At 35.9% G+C, this 21,652-nt stretch overlaps 1 protein-coding gene across 2 annotated transcripts; it reads right to left on the reverse strand.

Moving 5' to 3' along the window:
• Nucleotides 1-1,278: 1,278 nt before the first annotated feature.
• Nucleotides 1,279-14,823, reverse strand: prrt2 (proline-rich transmembrane protein 2). 2 transcript variants are annotated; one of them, XM_079846170.1, is made up of 5 exons: nucleotides 14,504-14,823; nucleotides 13,356-13,602; nucleotides 6,415-6,725; nucleotides 4,851-4,980; nucleotides 1,279-2,896 (listed from the first exon to the last, which is right to left on the reverse strand). In XM_079846170.1, exons 2-5 carry the CDS (start codon nucleotides 13,543-13,545, stop codon nucleotides 2,880-2,882), a joined length of 648 nt encoding a protein of 215 aa, XP_079702296.1. In that variant the 5' UTR covers nucleotides 13,546-13,602; nucleotides 14,504-14,823; the 3' UTR covers nucleotides 1,279-2,879. The 2 variants fall into 2 exon arrangements, with proteins under 2 accessions (XP_079702296.1, XP_079702295.1); XM_079846169.1 differs by having other exon boundaries at nucleotides 1,280-2,896; nucleotides 13,317-13,602.
• Nucleotides 14,824-21,652: the final 6,829 nt, after the last annotated feature.

Consider the following 21,652-nt stretch of genomic DNA (forward strand, 5'->3'; position numbering starts at 1 on the left):
CTGACCTTCTGTTTGTTCTTGTTCTTCTATCTAGCTGTCATTTTGTCTATCTATCTATCTATCTATCTTTCTGTCTGTCCATTATCTATCTATATATCTATCTATCTGTCTGTCTGTCTATCTGTCTGTCCGTCCGTCCGTCCATCCATCCATCCATCCATCCATCCATCCATCCATCCATCCATCCATCCTCTATCTATCTATCTATCCATCTATCTATCTATCTATCTATCTATCTATCTATCTATCTATCTATCTATCTATCTATCTATCTATCTATCTATCTATCTATCTATCTATCTATCTATCTATCTATCTATCTATCTATCTATCTATCTATCTATCTATCTATCTATCTATCTATCTATCTATCTATCTATCTATCTGTCCATTATCTATCTATCTATCTATCTATCTATCTATCTATCTGTCTGTCTGTCTGTCTGTCTGTCTGTCTGTCTGTCTGTCTGTCTGTCTGTCCGTCCGTCCGTCCGTCCGTCCGTCCGTCCGTCCGTCCGTCCGTCCGTCCGTCCGTCCGTCCGTCCGTCCGTCCGTCCGTCCGTCCGTCCGTCCGTCCGTCCGTCCGTCCGTCCGTCTGATCTATCTATCTATCTATCTATCTATCTATCTATCTATCTATCTATCTATCTATCTATCTATCTATCTATCTATCTATCTATCTATCTATCTATCTATCTATCTATCTATCTATCTATCTATCTATCTATCTATCTATCCGTCCGTCCGTCTATCTATTTACCTGTCCGTCCGTCCATCCATCTCTGTCCGTCTGTCTATCTATCTATCTATCTATCTATCTATCTATCTATCTATCTATCTATCTATCTATCTATCTATCTATCTATCTATCTATCTATCTATCTATCTATCTATCTATCTATCTATCTATCTATCTATCTATCTATCTATCTATCTATCTATCTATCTATCTATCTATCTATCTATCTATCTATCTATCATTTTTGTAGTTTGTTCCTTGTGGATTTCAAAATAGCATTTCATTGCAAATGGTTTGAGAAGCGAGTAAATAAAAGCGTCCTCTCCCGTCTCTGTGACCATGTAACGGCACACGAGCAAATCGACAGACCTAAATATAACTCCATTTTTACACTGTTTTCTCCGTGCTGTCTTCAATATGTCCAGTCTAATTCTCATATCTCACACACCTGAAGAGAGGCAGATGGTCTCCCTGGCAACAGAAGATTCAAACTCACTTAGTCCCACTAACAAGAACAAATCCAGCAGTCAGACCACGGTGAAAATTCACATCTGTTTCACATCTTTTTAATGCTTTATTCCCTACAGGATACATAGAGGGAAATAGTGCTGCTTACAAGACTATCAAAATATTTGAGAAAGAAGGGGTGCATGCAAAAATAAGTGCACAATGTTTGTAAAAGCTAAATATTTCATACATTTCCGCTCTTTATATCTTTCCATCAGGGCAGACTGAAACAAGAATGCAATTCCATGTGCCAAAAGGGTATTAGGAAAAATAAAAGGCTGTATTAAAAATATATTTAAAAAAAGATGCATAAAGAAATACATGGATTTAACCTACAAGACCTACCATAAATATAATAATTCACACATCACAAATTCTATAGTATAGCAAATGCGATACCATTGAATCTAAACAGAAGTGAAATGCACAAGCTACATCCATTCACAACCAGAGAAAGATGACATGGACCGCCATTGTTACAAACCGTCTTACATTCCTTTTTATATACAACTCAAAACTGCTTCCAGATCAGTATTCCCAGCCAAATGTCCCAGTTGGATCTACAGGAAAGTTAATTAACACAACGTCTAGTTAATACAATATTGCAAAATTTGGTTGTGATTTGCTACATTTAGCTACGGATATTTCAGATTACACAGTGTTTGTAAATAACCCAACAACACAGTTCAAATACAAAGGTTTGCAGCAGACACACGTGTTCTCATGAAGATTATTACTTCCAGAAACATGTTTTTATCTATCTTGCCTGTGAGCGCTTGCATATTGCTTCATCAAAAGGGGTGAGGATGTTGCAAATGATCATTTAGCTTTTTTCCAAAACATAAGCTACATTTTGTCTATGCATGACTAAACAGCAGTCATGTTCAAGAACAGTCAAAGTTTCGGTTTGAAGAATAAAGGTTGGATTGTCATTTGATAATGTCAAATGAAATACGAAACTCCAAATGTACGATGTCAGATTTTTTCTCATTTACAGTATAAAATGACATTGGTATAATAAAGATAACTCTTGTTGCTAAGATATCTTGCCTTTTTACTCACAGATCTCGAGGTTTTGAAAACAGAACGAACCTTGCCAACATAGTGAATCAAGCGTGTCTCTGATGTAATGACGTGATCACGACTCCCGCCGCCGTAGGACATCCACTTCATCACACGTGGGCCACATTAAAACCTTCAGAACAACTGGTGTGTCATTATCATTGGATACTGGAAGGGAACAATCAGACAAACCCGCGTCTGTGTATTGATTTGGCTTGTTTTCTGCTTCTTGAAGAGGAAAAATACTTTCGCTTTACCAGCAATTCTCCTCTACAACAGCGTGGCCAGTCTTTACAGAGTGTGTTCATGTTTAGGTGTGAAGTGCTCCAACAACCTCTGAGTAAGTGCCAAGGAACTAATCTCAGGTGAAAGTATCCTGCTCCATCTTTTTGAAGGATGGCATGTTGGTGCAGATTACCAAGGGTTCTTTCGGAGAGCAAAGGCATCCGATAATCGATTGCTCTCTGAGATGTGATTGCCGTCACAGCAGCAGTGGGGCAAAACAAATGGGCCGTGGCGTTCTGGTCAGTGGTCTGATGCGAAGCTCGATTCCATGGCACGCTCAATGCACTCAGGATTTTATATTAACTGAAAATCACAGATAAATCAGGTTATTAATGTTATATAGAAACAACACAGAACAGTACATTATGCACTATGATTATCTTATTTCTTCTTTGTCTAGACTCCAGCTCTGCTCACTCTGAACATCACAAATTGCATGCTGGGATGCTTTTTATAGAGTATTAAAGGAGTTCACTTGTTGATGCTTTTCCTTCACTAAAAGCTCAACAAGGCTGCATTTAGTTGATCATAAATACAGTAAACATTTTGAAAAATTATTGCAATTTAAAATAGCAGTTTTTTTATTTGAATATATTTTAAAATGTAATTTATTCCTGTGATGCAAAGCTGTCTTCAGTGTCACATGATCCTTCAGAAATCATTCTAATATGATGATTATTATTATTATCAATGTTGAAAACAGTTGTGCTGCTTAATATATTTGTGCAAACAGTAATATATATATATTTTTCTGCATCCTCAAAAGTTCAAAAGAAAATTTTTTATGTGAAATAGAAATCTTTTTATTAATGTCTTTACTGACACGTTTGATCAATTTAATGCATTCTTGCTGAATAAAAGTGATAATTAAAAAACAAATATTTCTGACCCCAAACTTTTGAGCTGTAGTGTGGTTTTGAAAAGATCAGATTCAGTCAAAGTCCAAATAAAAGTGTGTATTATTCTAAAGACAAAAGAACTATGCCAATGCCATAAAAAGCAAAACTATTACAATTGGCTTTATGCACAGCTGCACTACTTCCTGAACTTCAGCCAGCTCCTTTGTTTCCTGTCTGCCATTATTGGACAAACTGATTAATCCAGGTGTGCCTGACCTCTGTAGTAACAACAACAATAATCAGACACACCTGGATTAATCAGTTTGTCCAATAATGGCAGACAGGAAACAAAGGAGCTGGCTGAAGTTCAGGAAGTAGTGCAGCTGTGCATAAAGCCCATTGAATATACTGTATATTATGATATAATTATTCCTCCAAAAAATTGATAGGGTATTGGGGTTGATGGTAACTGGGCTGACATAAAGTCTTGTGCTCAAGATTTAAAAAACAATATTTCAGTAAATATCCAATAAAAATAATATTTCAATCATAGTGTTTTATTAAACAACCTCATGGTAACAGGGTTGACATTTCACCAATTCTTTGTAATAAAACAATAACTAAACTAAAACATAAAAAAGAATAGACAAAACGTATTTTGTTTAATTATTAAAATGTGTAAATATAAAAAACCCAGGTGAAAAATATGTACTATTAAATGCATAAAAAATGTACTTGAGTATGAAAATTGAGTGTTACATATGACATATTACATAAGACAAGTGATCAGGTGTATATATATATATATATATATATATATATATATATATATATATATATATATATATATATATATATATATATATATATATATACTTGATGTACTTGATCACTTGTTTTATGTAATATGTCATATGTAACACTCACTTTCATAATCCAATCAATTCTCATTGGATTAAATCCAGTCCTGTCCTATATTTGAACTGAATATCCTGTTTACTCTGAAATACGTCACATGATGGAAGTAAATGGGTTGTGTTGAGTGCCGTTTCATTGACGTTAAATAAGAGGGAGGGATTAGATTGGATTCTGTTGGTTACCATCAGTGTCTGTGACTTCTTTACATCTGCCTGATAATGTTCATTATTCAAGTGGCTACAAATAATCTGTGCTAACTGTGAATGTCTTCTAATCACCTACAGCTTTGTAGAAATTTCCCCAAAATGTCCATTGGGAAAAAGTCAAAGTATTTAAACACTTCTCTGCTTCTTGACCTACTTAGATGTCCTAAGAATAGAGTTAGGATTCTGAGATAGAATGCATAAATATCCAGCATATTTCATGTTGAGTGAGTGTGTGTGACTGTGAAGTGGACAGAGTCCCATGAGGCATGGGTGAAGAGGTTAGAGAGCTCTTACTTGACAGATTCACTGCGCATGCTACGATGATGACCGCTCCTCCCACCAGTGAGACCACAGAGAGCAGCTTCGCCACGCGACCCAAACGTCTCGCTCCATCTATGTTCCCCTGCTCCAGACTGTTCCGGGACTAAGAGAACGTGACAGTGAGAACTGAGGTTCCATTAAAATCACCTTACATATTCAACACTGTAACACGCAATGAAAAATTCAGTCTGGTATAATGAGGGGAAAATAACAATTTTGCATCTCCATTAGAAAAAACATCAAATGAAGATTTCTATAGGACATATAGTGTGTTTAAATGTCAATATTAAAATTGAATATACAGTATATTAGAATATAATTATTCCTCCAGAAGAGTAACAGGGTTGATGGTGACTGGATTGACATTACAAGTCTTGTGCTCCAGTATTACAAAATTATATTTCAGTAAATATCCAATAACAGTACTTCAATAATTCTACAATTGTCAGTTGTTTATTATACAAAATCATGGTAACAGGGTTGAAGTTTTAAGATTTCTCCATACTGACAAATGTAACAAAATGTTGTGTATATTTTGTATTGTGACTTGATGCCATTATATATTTATTTATTCATTTATGGAATAGTTCAAACTTTAAAATGGAAAATATGATGGTAAAGGGGGTTGATACGCAACTACTTTGTAATAAAACAAACTAAAACCTAAGAAAGAATTAAACATTTTATTATTAAAATGCATATATTTGCAAATAAACAAGGAGACTTAAAAATAAAAATAAAATAAAAAAAATAAAATATTTGAAATATTAATATTAACACATATTTATAAAAAGAAATATGACAAAAATATTAACAGTTAGCTATTAATTGTTCAAATGAAATCTAAGAAAGAATAATACAAAAAATGTTATTATTAAAATGTATATATTTGCTAATAAACAAGGCTGGGAAAAGACCAAATATAAAATTTAATACAATTTTAATTTAATTAATTAAATTAAATTAAAGTTTGAAATGTTAATATTAACACGTATTTATTTAAAAATGTTTAAAATATGAAAAAATATTAACAGTTAGATTATTTTTTGTTAAAATGAAATCTAAGAAAGAATAAAAATATTATTATTATTCAAATGTATATATTTGCTAATAAACAAGCAGTCTTGGCTGGGGAAAGACCAAATATAAAATAAAATAAAATAAAAATAATAGAATAAATTGCAATGTTAATATATTAACACATATTTATTTTAAAATGTTTAAAATATGTAAAATATTAACAGTTAGTTTATTTTTTGTTAAAGTGAAATTTAAGACAGTAAAAAAAGTATTAATATTAAAATGTAGATATTTGCTAATAAACAAGCAGTCTTGGCAGGGGAAAGACCAAATATAAAATAAAATAAGATAAAAATAATAGAATAAATTGCAATGTTAATATATTAACACATATTTACACATATTTATTTAAAAATGTTTAAAATATGAAAAAATATTAACATTTAGTTTATTCATTGTTAAAATGAAGTATATGAGGCATCCTGCAGAATGAACCAAAGGCCCAAGTTCTACATACCATGATGGAGTAAACAAATCCCACAATGTTGATTGGCCAGACAGGGCAGAAGCAAGCGATGACAGCGAGGATGAGGTAGTCTTTGGGTTTGGAGCGGTCCATTGGGGGGTTGGTGGCGATACTAGAATGGCGTGAAATAGAGGGCCGCGGGGAGAACGCCGTGTAGGCGATGGAGCTGGAGCGGCTGCCCATCCGGGTGCGGCCCGCATGTGGATGGTGCGAATGAGGAAGAGAATGATGCCGGCGAGGAGGAGAGGAGAGAATTGGTTTGGATGCAAAAACATTGTTCTGGGAAGAACAAATCCCATCAGCTGCCAAAAGAAAGAGAGGATGTAAGCGAACAAAAAGAATAAAACTGATCATTTTTTACTTGATCCTATATGGTGAGACAACGGTAGTAATTGAATTAGTGACTTGGCAAGGATATCTATCCTTCTTAGAGAATACATACACTACCGGTATGGTAGTTTGGTATAATTAAGATGTTTTAATGTTTTTGAAATATTTGATTAGAAATACGGTAAAAACAGCAACTCTTTCCTATTTTAATCTAATATAAAATGCAATTTATTCCAGTGACGCAAAGCTGAATTTTCAGCATCATTACTTCAGAGTTTGTGGAAACCATGTTATACTACCATTCAACAGTTTGGAAAAAAGGGAGATTAAAAAATAAATAAATAAAAAATACTTTTATTCATTAAATTGTTCCAAAAAATATAAATTTCAAATACATTTCTAATCATCTAATCATTAAATTTCTATTCATCTTAGAATCCTGAAACAAAATGTATCGTGGATGCCACAAAAATATTAAACAGCAAAAATTGTTTTAACACTATAAGTATTAATAATTATAGAGCACCGATAATAATTGATCATAAAAATCTTTTGATCAGTAGGATAATCGTTTTATATGATGTGCACATTTATTCTAATACTCACTAAGAAAGACATTTTCTTTTTTGTAACTGCCTGTTATCATTATTGTTTGTCTCACCATGTTTCCCTCCAAATGTGATGATGATAGAAACCCAGGATGCCGTGCTCTTGAAAACAACTTTAATTAAATGGCCACCAATGCAATTAATTCACTAATCTCTGTCATGCCTTTCAGCCCCTCCTGCCAGGAAGCCCCGTTGGCAGTTTTAATTCGGATGCACAACTTTAATTAAATTAAGAGTATTATGACACACTCAGCGACTGTAAAAAGAAGAGAAATAAAAAAATTGCCAGCTCGCTCTTAACCTCAAACGAACTCCTCAGAGCATCACCAGACCACAATAAACAACAAAACTGGAGAGTTGTTGTGCTTGTCCACTGCCAGCTCTCGGCCTCAGCCATTGTGCGTTTAGTCAACAAAGAAATGCCACTCAGAAGAGATTGTGCATTATTTACAATCGTCAGATTTGCAGCGCAGCAAACTAGTGCTGCTGGAAAGTGTGCTCTGAATTAATCATTTTGTCTTTTAGCTTATATTTTTGCTTTTTTTTTAAAAAGCTATTTGCTTATTAAATTCTGAAATTAAGCATCATATATTTATTTTATATAACCAGGATTAGAAAATAACAAGGGTTTAGAGTAAATATGATTTTAAAAAGCCCCAGATTTAAACTGTGGGCACAGAAAGTACGCCAGTAGTGTAATTGCTCTTTTTGATTGGTTACGTAACATTTATTATATTCTATTCTAGGCGTGTCTATTTATGGTTTCAGTGGCTTTTAGTGACCTGTAGCTGTCGGATATCTCTATTAGCTGTCCTAGAGTGGCGCATTTGTGAATGTGTAGCTAATTAAATGGTGTTCGATTTAAAAAGAAACAACTAGTCAGCTCTAAAAACACTGAATGTGAAGAAAACACATCCCAACCTCTCCTAGTCAGCTACTTTTGTACTTGATATTGATCTGGTTCAGTGTTGTTATTGTTAACAAAGAGTATTAAAAATAATTTTTGTTAATTAAAAAACAAATGTAAACTTGAAATGTTGCTTTAAGCCGGGGAGCACACTGTATGATTTACAATCGTCCTTTATGATTGTTGCTTGTCAAACTGTACGAACATGACCCTCATGTCACATTGTGGGATCTCAGCTGTCAATGTCAGAATGTACGACAATCAAGATGTGTTTAAAACAGACGCGCACATGAAAACTTGTCTGGAGTTTTACATCACCAACCCATTCACGCAGACTGTGAGCTGCATTACACGCGGGACTGAAATGGTGTGTAACAAAGAATCAAATCTCTAATGTTCATTTTGATCGTGGACTATAAACTATAGACCAAAGACTACAGATTTTAGCCATAGACTGCAAACAAATGGCCTCGCCTCGCCTCGCCTTTGTTTAGTTTTCCACTGTGTAAGTTGTACCTGTACCTGCTTCCAGGTACTTTTTTCCGTATCACCTCCGGCGAGGTTCTGAGCGAGCTGAGGCGATACTAAAATGTGACGTGAAAACACGGCAGACTGCGGATTGGTCAGAGAGAATCGTCACTATTCACTGCGTCATCATTGCACGCACCAGACGGAGTATCCTGAATATTTTTTTATGGTCTATGGAATAACCCTGCCATTTTTAAATAGTTTGGCCAGAGATTGCGTGAAATACCCATTACTATGTTAGTAATATATTACTATATTACTATAATATTACTATATTACTATATATTATTATACCTATTACTAATGGAAAAGCGCCAAAATATGGACGTAGTGTCCGTGACGTCTGCCTTAGGTTTCTGAAGAGCATTTTTGAAGCCTAAAGTGGGCAGAGCCGGCCGTCACCATCTTGGCAGCTCCCGGATAACTGAAAATGGCCAAACGTCTCCACTCGGGACGTGGGTGGAGCTGAGGTGCCTGGTTGCTGAAACCACGCCCGCCTAGCTCGACCATAGTGGCTATCCACCTGTCACTCAAGTGGCCACGCCCTTAATTATGCAGAACTTTAAGGCTTAATATAATTGAAACGGATGAGTTATACAAAAATTAGTCCCCCTCATAGTTTTCATGAAGGTCAAAAATAGCTATATAGACCAAAACCACTTTTTGTACCAGGCTGTAAACATATTTTTCTGATGTAAAGTTGGGCATTTTAACATGGGGGAGATACAGATTTGACTCCCTGTCTCTAGTGGCCAGTCGAACTTCACTTCTGTGTTGGATTCAAGAGAGAAACCGTGGGAGGTTGCCACTTGATTTTAGCCAATAGGATCAGACGAATCTTTTAGGATTTTCTAATTTTGTCGTTTTCACACCTGAAAGTCTGCACCAAGGTCCGAACCGAAAGTCATGTTTTGATAAATTTTATACATTCGGTTAGTTTTGGTTCAGTTTCACATTGCAATTATGCAAGCGCACTAAAGAACTTTACATGACACACTTGCGTCCACTCGTCATCATCTATGTGGGCTGCATCTGGACATTGATTGGTTTGTAAACGGACGTGCGTCTGACCTCAGCGTCTTTGACAAGAATGAATGAACAGACGCATATCGTTGCCACTAGTGAACAGTGCGGATTGTAAATATTTTCTATTTTCTTTTAGTTACGTTTAGTGGACATTCCAAGCTTTATATACACAATACACATATTTCTCATGTTTGTGAGACAAGTGAGTTTCGGTTTATTTGAGACGCGCTCCAGTTCATGTGCAAAGTATGTGATCGCTCCGGCGATTATTGTCTGCTATAGACTATTTGCTTCTTATTTATTAAATTCAGGCAATTATCTGATGAAACATTGATTAAAATTAAGATACAATTTATACAAAACGAAATTCACATTAAAGAAAGGCTTTCTAAGTAAAATCATACAAAATGTCTTTCAAAATCATTTCTGACCTTCTGTCTTCTGACGGACCAAACTGAAAAGTCCGAAAATCCGGACCAAACAAGGTAGGTGTGAAAGTGCCCTTAGACGACCAAATCATGACCAAAATCGCAGTGTGAACCCGGCTTGCGCAACTAACTGAAATAAATTAAGTTTAAGTACTATTTACTAAAACTGAAATTAAAACTTAAATGGAAATATTAAAGGGGCTATAGAGTTCAGAAACCCTTGTTATTAGCGACACTGGTGGCCGATAAGTGAACTGCAGCCAGCAACTTATTGCTCGTGCTCGCGCACATTTAACGTACAAATGTGATTCAGTGTCTTGATATGCTCACGGCAAAGTTTGCATTCTTTGCTTAAAAGTAAATAGAAGTTGGAAATACCTTTTGCAGCGATATACTGTTAACTAAGGGCGTTTTCACTATAGACCCAAAACAGGGACTTAATTTGTTACAATGTTGCATTTTCTTCTTGGTTTGTTTCGCTTTCACAAGGCAACCTTCCAAAGCGTACCAAAATGTGTTCACGCAAGTCACACACGAGTGCAACTGTCCTCTTATTGGTCAGAGTTTCCTCTGCGTCATCCATCAAGATGAATGACAAGTTAGCTCCATGAGCTTATTGTGGCTTTATTTGTAACTATACGAATGTAGCCGCCATTCCCGCTGTTAAATTCTATACTACAGTCGTATTAAAACTAGGGTTGGGTATCGTTTGGGTTTTTTTCGATACCGGTGCCAAATTGATACTTTTAAAACGGTACCGGTGCCTGAACGGTGCCTGAACTTATAATTAAAAAAAAAAAAAAAAACGAGGTGGATGAGATTAAAGAATGGCTTTTTAAAAAATTATTATTTAAGTTTAAAACTTTATTACAAGATTAAAGTATACTTAAATATATAAAAAGAAATAAATACAAAACAATTTACTTATCAAATTCACAGTAAAACTAAAGCCACCTAACCCAACTACAACTAATTTAACACTAAATAACAGTTACAGTAATAACAGCAGTAGTCTGTATTCTTGGTCTGCTACAAATCAGCTTCAAGGTTCAGCTTTATTTTGCAGAAATATGACCATATTATCCGGCTAAATATTTTAGAGCGCATCGCCTTATTGTTTCCATGGCGACGCGTCGTGCTTCTCACATGACACACAGATGTACCAATAGCGCTGTATGACAGCTCAGCTGTATCAGATTTATTTGACTTTTTATTTTTATTCAAAATATTCACAAACTTTCTAACTATGTCATGAACATCTGATATTCAGATTTTCAAATATGTGCGAGTGAATGTGTGTTAGTTGATCTATAATGCGCGATGGGCGGCACCATGTTAGTTTGCGCCTCAGAGAATCGGATCTGTCAGATTTACATCACGTAAATTCATTCACGTCTCACGAAATACATGAAAGTAATTGACCGCTGAACTGGGAGAAGAATAGAGTAAACTATATAGTTACTATATAATGTGTATCTGATGTGAATAAAATACGTAGTCAAGTTATAACTGTCTGAAAGGATTGTTTTTGCCGCTTCCATAGACAATTTGCATTTAAATGTATGGAACCTAAAATAAACATAATGTGGTTTAACACACTGAAAAGTGATTTCGCCAGCCAAAGCGCGAAAGCACGTTTGAATTTAAGTGGCACCGAAATCTTTTTCACCGGGTTTTGGTACCCAACCCTAATTAAAACTGAAGCAAATTCAAACACTATACTATAATTCTAGAGGTTAACTGTGTCAGGACATGCGCAAACATTATACGGATGTTATTATGCAGCTAGAGCAGGAATCAAGGCTTCATCGGGACAACGTTCTCGCACGGAGAAACACAACATTTTAAGATGAAGAGGTGCTCTTTTGTTTCGTTTCTTTTTCACATTTCCTGTTATGAATTACAATACCATTTGGTTCGTTGGTCCGTTAGGTCGGATTGCTTTTACACCTCAAGCGAACCGCCCCAGAGCTCGTCTCGGAGCGATTGTTTTGGTGCGGATCCGAGCGCGATTGCCGTGTTCCGAACCAACCAAAGAGAGAAAACGCACCAGGTTCCGAAACAAACGCTCAGGTGTGAAAGCACCCTAACATCCAGACGCCGTCCACGCCGCTGAGAGCGACGTTTAGATGAATATGTAAATATGTGCTGCACGCTTTCCTCGCAATAACAAAATAAACTCTACTAAAATGACAGCGGCGAGAAAGCATACGTTAAGGAAGCATCTGATGATAGTGATAGGGAAATGTTTGCACCAGCTCTGCAATTCAGGTAATTAAAAATTACACTATTATGATAGTTTGATTTTAAAGTAGGTCTATATTTGAGACTATAGATCTGGCTATGTGAGACGATAGTTTGACTGAATCCCTTTTCTTCGCATGACACATTGACATTGCAGTACAGAATGGCTCCTTCGGCATTATCCTGAACATTGTATAAGCATAACCGCCGCGTGTAACCTTCACATCCTTCAGGCTTTCATATACAGGAAGTAAAGGAAGGTCTAGTGTTTCATATCCTGCTGTTCACAAGTTTCATTGCAAGATGTTGACACATTGGAAATAAAAATGCAATGAATAGCCTACATGAAAATTCTCACATATAGCCCCTTTAAAACGAATAAATACAAATATTACAAGCATATAGCAACATTACTAAAGCTTAAACAAAAATTAAAGATGCTGAATAAATGCTAGGAATAGAAAATAATACAAAAATAACATTCAATTTAAGCCCTTGCCATAAACTGACGACATGCCATATGTTTTCAATATAGATTTTTAAAATCTTTGTAGTTCTCATTTTCTCCCTTCTTTTTGCACCTGCAGTTTTTGAGCTCTGAAAACACGCACCTCATCTCTGTTGTTTGCCTGTTTAATTACATGCCATTTTTAAAGTCATTAAACTGATTGCCGTATGCAAATCACTATAGTGTGATAGCAGGACCTGAAAGTCCCCGATGTGTTCTTCCTGGAGGCAAGGCAGATGCTTTCATATCAATTATTCTTACCCCCCCCCCGTTCCTTAACAAAATGACATATTATTGATGAAATGATGAATTACCACTCTCTGTTTGGTCCTTGACCATAACGATGACCTCACCAGAACAACGTGCCTCCTCATCGGACTGCTGGGGGAGAGAGAGGGGACGCAGACATGGGAAGGAGTCCGATACCGCTCCGGTGGCCTCCGGCTGAAATGTAACCGGGCCCGGGGTCTGGCAGCTCATCGCCTCCCCGTCTTGGGTGCAAACCAGAGAGCCCAATGATGCCTGATGGTACTCAGTTTCCATGGAGACAACTGAGGTTGCAAAGGTGGCCAGAGTTGGGTTGATGTTCAGATGATCTGTCTAAACCAGAGAAAATTTGTGAGAAAACAAGATTTATGCGACGAATCTCATTAACATTGGCTGGGAGTGCACGGGAAAGCGTGATGAGATGCAAACCCACACTCCGGCACATGGTGTCATCAACACACACACACACACACACACACTCACACACATCATCTGACTTCAAATCACATCCTTCAGAATCCAGCATCCTAGTCCTATTTTTCCCACAAAAATGCCCTGTCTGCTTTGTTAAAATACAATTTTCATCATGGTTCGTTCATTAACATGCATGCTAGTTTATCTCATTTTAACCCCTTAACCTAGAAATGTAGGTCATGAAACTGACCTCAATAGATAAGGTTTTGTACAGCAGGAGAATTAATCCACATTCTGTCACAATTTGAATATCCTTACTTTATTCAACAACAGCATTATAATAAGGCTGAATATAGGCTGAATATGACTATTAAACAAAGGGCAAATGTAAATAAAAGAAAATACCATGAGAACATATGGTGTTAGTGAATAATCACTGATGCTCTGAAGATTATGCGCGAGAGCATGAGGGCAAATAAACAAAGCCGTGGGGGGAAATAGGAGACATATGGAGGGATAGAGTAGAGAGAGAGAGAAAGGGAGAGAGAGTGTAAAAAAAACAAGAGTGTTAACAATTTAATCCATACTTCATACGCTATGGTGAATATAAAAACGAATAAATAACGATGGACAGTGTGTCAAACACAGGAAAGCCCTTCTTTGTCCTCATCCATCCAATAACACAGGTACCTCTCCAGGTTGGGGGAAACCCTTTGTTTTCTGATATATTTGTTTTCTGTGTGCCCTACTTAAAATTAAAAAGCATTCAAACGTTCATTTGTACACATAACCTACACATATAGTATAAGTAAACACCTACCTTAGACCGCGCGATTCAAGCCAGTGTGCGATTGGAGTCGCACGTACGCTTTTAGTCCATTTGCATAAACACTCGCGAGGGCGATTATAAAGACAGTTCGATGTTCCGCTGTGGCGTTTAAACGTCGTTCTGCACGTTAAAAGAAAAGAGCACGTTAACAGAAAACAGCGCGTGAAGTGCCGTGGTGGTGTTTTCTGTCCAGAGCGCTTGGTGTCTCGGTGGAGATGCGCTCAGGTCTGCAGGCTCACACACACTGGACGGAAGGGGGAAGCGGGAGCGTGAAATGAGTAAACTACACGCGCGCTGGAAAAAACACCAGTGGATGAGAGGCTGACTCCAGCCTAGTCTTATTGAGTACCCGTAAGTAGGCTTCAGCTCATTATAGTAATAACTAATGTAAAAACAAACAATCATGAGCATTGTAACCTGTAACTCTAAAAAGAAATACACTGAAAAAAAATGTGGTAACACTTTATTTAAAGCCTATTATTTAGACAATGCATTATAGGTGCATTACAAGGCATTATTAATGCATTATAAGTGATGTTTTATAGATGTTTTATAGTGTGTGTATGTATGTATGTATGTATATATATATACACACACACACACACACACACACACACACACACACACACACACACACACACACACACACACACACACACACACACACACACACACACACACACACACACACACACACACACACACACACACACACACACACACACACACACACACACACACACACACACACACACACACACACACACACACACACACACACACACACACACACACACACACACACATATATACATATATATATACACACACACATATATATATATATAGGCTACATACATATATATACATACATACATATATATATATATATATATATATATATACACACACACACATATATATATATACATATATATATATATATATACATACACACTATAAAACATCACTTGCCTGGTAAAGTAAAGCATAGTTTACAATTCATTTAAAATGTATTGCTTTGTTAAATATATTTAATAATATACTTAACTACTGTGAAATACTGTTAAAATGGTTTGTTTTTTTGTAACTGGAAAATACTAAAAACGTTAGTTTATTGTAAAAAAAAATGTTTTTATGGATTAATTTACATGAAAATCAGTAAAAGCTCCTTGAAGATTCGAAGAACTGATAACACGTTTATGAACTGTTAAATACATGTGATCCTATGTTCTCACCATATTTTACTGTATTTGTTTTTTCTTACAGTATATAAATGGATAGTAATATATATATATATATATACAACCCCAAATCAGAAAAAGTTGGGACAGTATGGAAAACGCAAATAATAAAAAAAAGAAGTGATTTCTAAATTTACTTTGACTTGTATTTCATTGAAGACAATATGAACACAAAATATTTCATGTTTTGTCTGGTCAACTTCATGTCATTTGTAAATATGCATCCTTTCCTGTCATTCAGACCTGCAACACATTTCAAAAAAAGTAGGGACAGGAGCAATTTAGGGCTAGTAATGAGGTAAAATGGTTAAATAATGATGTGATTTGAAACAGGTGATGTCAACAGGTGATTGTAATTATGATTTGGTACAAAAGCAGCATCCAAGAAAGGTCTAATCCTTTAGGAGCAAAGATGGGCTGAGGATCGCCAGTTTGCCAACAAATACGTGAGAAAATTATTGAAATGTTTAAAAACACTGTTCCTCAAAGAAAGATAGGAAGAGATTTGGATATTTCACATTCAACAGTGCATAACAAAATTAAAAGATTCAAGGAATCTGGAGGAATTTCAGTGCGTAAAGGACAAGGGCGCAAGCCTAAGCTGAACAACCGTGATCTCCGATCCCTCAGGCAGCACTGCATCAAGAATCGTCATTCATCTATAAGCGATATCACCACATGGGCTCAGGACTACTTTGACAAACCTTTGTCAAGTACCACAATACGTAGTTACATCCACAAATGCCAGTTAAAACTGTACTGTGCCAAAAGGAAGCCCTATGTTAACAGTGTCCAGAAGCGCCGTCGACTTCTCTGGGCTCGGAGGCATCTGGGATGGACCATCACACAGTGGAAACGTGTACTGTGGTCAGATGAATCAGTATTTCAGGTATTTTTTAGGAGGAATGGACGCCGTGTGCTCCGGACCAAAGAAGAAAAGGATCATCCAGACTGTTACCAGCAACAAGTCCAAAAGGCAGGGTCTGTCATGGTATGGGGTTGTGTCAGTGCCCTTGGCAAAGGTAACTTGCACTTCTGTGAAGGCACCATTAATGCTGAAAAGTACATAGAGATTTTGGAGCATAACATGCTGCCTTCAAGAAAGAAGACATCTTTTCCAGGGACGTCCATGCATATTTCAACAAGACAATGCAAAACCACATTCTGCACACATTACAAAGTCCTGGCTGTGGAGGAAGAGGGTACGGGTACTTGACTGGCCTGCCTGCAGTCCCGATCTGTCTCCAATAGAGAATGTGTGGCGCATTTTGAAGCGCAAAATGCGACAACGAAGACCCCGTACTGTTGCCCACCTTAAGACTTGTTTGCATGAAGAATGGGACAAAATTACACCTGAAACACTTCATCACTTGGTGTCTTCAGTCCCTAAACGTCTTTTAAGTGTTGTGAAAAGGAATGGCAACATTACAAAGTGGTAAATGCTTTACTGTCCCAACTTTTTTTGAAATGTGTTGCAGGTCTGAATGACAGGAAAGGATGCATATTTACAAATGACATGAAGTTGACCAGACAAAACATGAAATATTTTGTGTTCATATTGTCTGCAATGAAATACAAGTCAAAGTAAATCTAGAAATCACTTCTTTTTTTTTTTTTTTGCGTTTTCCATACTGTCCCAACTTTTTCTGATTTGGGTTTGTGTGTATATATATATATAAGTTATTTCCAAGGTGAATATATTTCACGATATTTGTAGCTACTGTGAAATACAGTACAAAATGGTCCTTTTGAAAATGAACTTTACAGTTTATGGCTAAACGTTTTTTGTTTTGTTTACTACAGTGAAAATCAGTAATGGTCCTTGAAGATTTGAAGAACTGATAATATCATGTTTAGCTGCTGTCCGTGACTTTTTTTTGTGTTCAAGATTTACAAAAAATATAAAATGAGAATGTACAACATGAATCCATTTTCCAAACCGTGTTTTTGTCTTACCCTGAATCATTATGGTACACTTATAATAAGTGTTTATATTGGGACTATTTCAGACTGGTCTGGTAGGAACCGCTGCGGAGGAGCACAGTCCCTGTGTGACTCGCCATAGAAATAAACAGAGAGAAGTGCTCCAATGTTCTTCCGCAAGACGCCTGCAGTTGTTTATTAACCACTAAAGCACTAAAAGTTTGCAGCTTTAAATACAATATTTTCCCACCATATTTTACTGTACTTGTCTTTTTTACAGTATGTAAATGTGTGTGTGTATAAATATATTATTTCAAAACTTTAAATAAATCAATGTTTTACAATACAATTACAGTTATTGCCATGGTAAATATATTTCACGATATTTGTAACTACTGTTAAATACAGTAAAAAGTGTCCTTTTGGAAATTAAAAATACTAATAACTTAAATTTATGGAAATTTTTTTTTTCTTGTTTAAAAAAAAAACCTAATTTACAGCGAAAATCAGTAAAAGGTCTTTGAAGAAATGACAAGTTTATGAACTGTAAAATACATGTAATCCTATATGTTCTCACCATATTTTACTGTACTTTTTTCTAATAATATGTAAATGCATATTCAAATATATATTTGAATAATTTTTTAAATAAATCAATATTTTAGAATACAATAAGTTATTGTCATGGTAAATATATTTCACACTATTTGTAACTACTGTGAAATACAGTAAAAAAAAAATTTTGAAAGTGGAAAATACTAAAAACTTTAGTTTATTGCTAATTTAAAAAAAAAAATTACAGTGAAAGGTAGCAATAAAAGCTCCTTGAAGAACTGATAACATTATGAACTGTAAAAAACTTATCCTGTTCTCACCATATTTTACTGTACTTGTTTTTTTATAGTATGTAAATGCATGTTTCAATAACATTGCCACAGTAAATATATTTCACAATATTTGTAACTACTGTGAAATACAGTAAAAATAGTCCTTCTGGAAATGAAAAATACTAATAACTTTACAGTTTATGGCAAAAAGGTTTTTTTAAAATAATATACAGAGAAAATCAGTACAAGCTCCTTGAAGAACTGATGATAATACATTTCTGAACTGTTAAATACATGTTATCCTATATGTTCTCACCATATTTTACTGTACTTGTCTATTGCAATAGTAAATATATTTCACAATATTTGTGACTACTGTGAAATGGTTCTTTTGGAACTGAAAAATACTAATAACTTTATAGTTTGTGTAGAATCAAGTAGTTTTGGTATATTATCACTTAAAGATAGTTATGAACAGTAAAATACCTGAATTGTCATCATATTTTTACTGTATTTTAGTTATCAACATAAGCAGTTCCACAAAATATGAACATTATGCAGTTAATTTACATAAAAATTGAAAACTTTGTCATTGTACAGCTGTACAACGAAATTGTCTCAATTTGAAAGTGCATATACACATAGGAAAATGTACAATTAAACAAAAGTAACCAGTGCAAATATGACAGATATTTGATTGCATACATCGGTAACGTAACATTATGTTAGGTGGCATTTAGAGCTTGTACTGCTATTGGATAAAAACAGTTTTTGAGTGGGTTTGTCCTGGTTCTAATGGATCTGTACCGTCTGCCTGATGGTAGCAGATTGAAGAGTGACCTGTATGAGACGTGTCCTTCATGATGCTGTAAGCTCACTCGAGGCAGCGGGAACTGTGTAGGTCCTCCAAGGTTGGGAGCGGGCACCCGATGACTTAGTGATTATAAATGCATATGAACACAGCTGTGTGGAATGTAACCCTAAAATTTTTAAAGTTTCCAAAAATAGATTAGTGAAAGGTTTTACTTGAAATAATTGACTTTTTGCCAAGTCTTTTCATTAATATGTGGTTGAATTAGCCATCATGTGTTAAATAGTCCGTTTTCTTTTCTTCTTGTTAGGGGCTACAAGCATTTCAATGAACAATGAAAACATGAAAGTGAATGCACGCTCTGGCCTTGTGTCATGCAGGTCTGTGATTGGCCGTTCTGGTCTGCCGCAAGGATGTCAAGCTGGTTAAAGGATTGCATCTCGGAGTAATAAATAAGCAGTGCTGACTGCAGGCCCTCATCGGCTGCTGCTGCAGGGACATGTGCAGACACATCCACTCACCAACAACAGATTTACATTCGCTTTCAGCTCAAAATGCAAATACTGAACGACAAGTCAAGGATATACAGAGTCCTCAAAGAGTATATGGCCATGGAAGCCTTAGCTAAAAACGTATTAAACTGGATAAAACACCAAACCAATTTGAAAGTCACTTTTTGCAGAAATATGTTTTTAAAGATTTAAATTGTAAAATATTTAGGGCCTGGTTTCACAGACAGGGTTTAGATTAAGCCAGAATTAGTTCAATTAGGACATTTAAGTAGCTTTTATAAACGTGCATTAAAAACATTACTGGTGTGCATTTTGAGACAAAACAATAGCACTAACATATTTTAAGTTATCTCAAATGCTGTTTTAACTGAAAGCAACGTGCACTTAGCCAGGGACTGTACAGCTTGTCTGTGAAACGGGGGTATAGAGCCCAAAATTAGGATTAATATACTTCCAGGGCCCGTATTCATAAAGATTCTAAGAGTCCTCTCAGAAAACTCCTAATTTATCTAAAAAACTTTTACGTAGGAGTCTTAGCTTAAGAGCTATTCAGGATCCATCTGAGAGCAACTCTGAGCAAGGAAAATACAAAAACTTTTATCTAAGTGAAGAGGCGGGGCTGACCCCGTTGCTACGTATGACACAGTCTTTTGAAGACTGTGATTGGTTGGTTGTCCAAAAAGGGGAATAAAGGAGCGCTTTTAAGTATAGGGTCTATTCTAAGCCTTCACTTTGAAAATACAAGCGCAAATTGTCCTATTTTACCATACACACACACTATTTACCATGCTGTTAATTTTCTATAAGGTATTTGATTGGCTTAGAACTATAAACATTGTTCCACTCTTTCCAATTACACTGATTGCTGGCATGTCTATTTAATTGGTGGTTTGAAAGTTGGGTTTATTATTGTTTAATGCAACAAACATGATCCCTGCACAATCTAATCTATAGCGTCTTATTAAGTCACTGTCATCCATTGTCTGTAACACATTTCTTCTCCCTCTTCATTTTCTCCGCTGCTAAAGAAACTCTTAAGCCTCTTAAAAGTCCTCGTACATGCTCCTAACGAATTTGACCTTAAGACCTCTTTTAAGGGTTAAGATGCTTTCTGAATTACTTTTTTCTTTACTAGGATTTTTTAGTTAATTTTAAGAGTAAACGCCCACATTTCTAAGAATTTTCTTAGAATTTTGTCACTAGGAGCTACTCTTTGCATTCAGATTCTTTATGAATACGGGCCCAGATCTCATGGAGGCCCTGCAGTTTAGTTTGAGAGCATTGTATTTCTTAGGGGCGTAAATCAGACGGTTCATCATATAGTGATTTTCTTATAGCCAGCGATACGATATTTGCAGATACCTTTTTATCCCTGCGTGCACCAAACCCATCTTGAGCGTTTGCTGACAAAAAGCTCTTTTTTCCCCCATCTGACCACAGAAACAGGTCCCGCCTGAAGTTCCAGTAGTGTCAGTTACTTTTCAAACATTGTGGTCAGATTGGGGGGGTAAAGGTAAGGGCAGAGCTTTTTGTCAGCAAACACTCAAGATGGGTCTGGTGCACAGAGGGATAAAAAAAGTACCTTGTGTAAAATGAAAAAAATACTCTGCTATATCGTAATGTTGTGGGGCTCTTTCTTCCAGAGATCCTGGACATTTTGTTCAGATACATGGTATCATGGATTCTAGCAAATACCAACAGATAAATAATCAAAACCTGACTGTCCCAGCTAGAAATCTTATAATGGGCCAAGGTTAGATCTTCCAACAGGACAGTGATCCAAAACAAACATCAAATCAATACAAAAATGTGTCACTGAGTAC

This window comes from Gobio gobio, assembly GCF_949357685.1.
Source record: "Gobio gobio genome assembly, chromosome: 20".
Lineage (NCBI taxonomy): Eukaryota > Metazoa > Chordata > Actinopteri > Cypriniformes > Gobionidae > Gobio > Gobio gobio.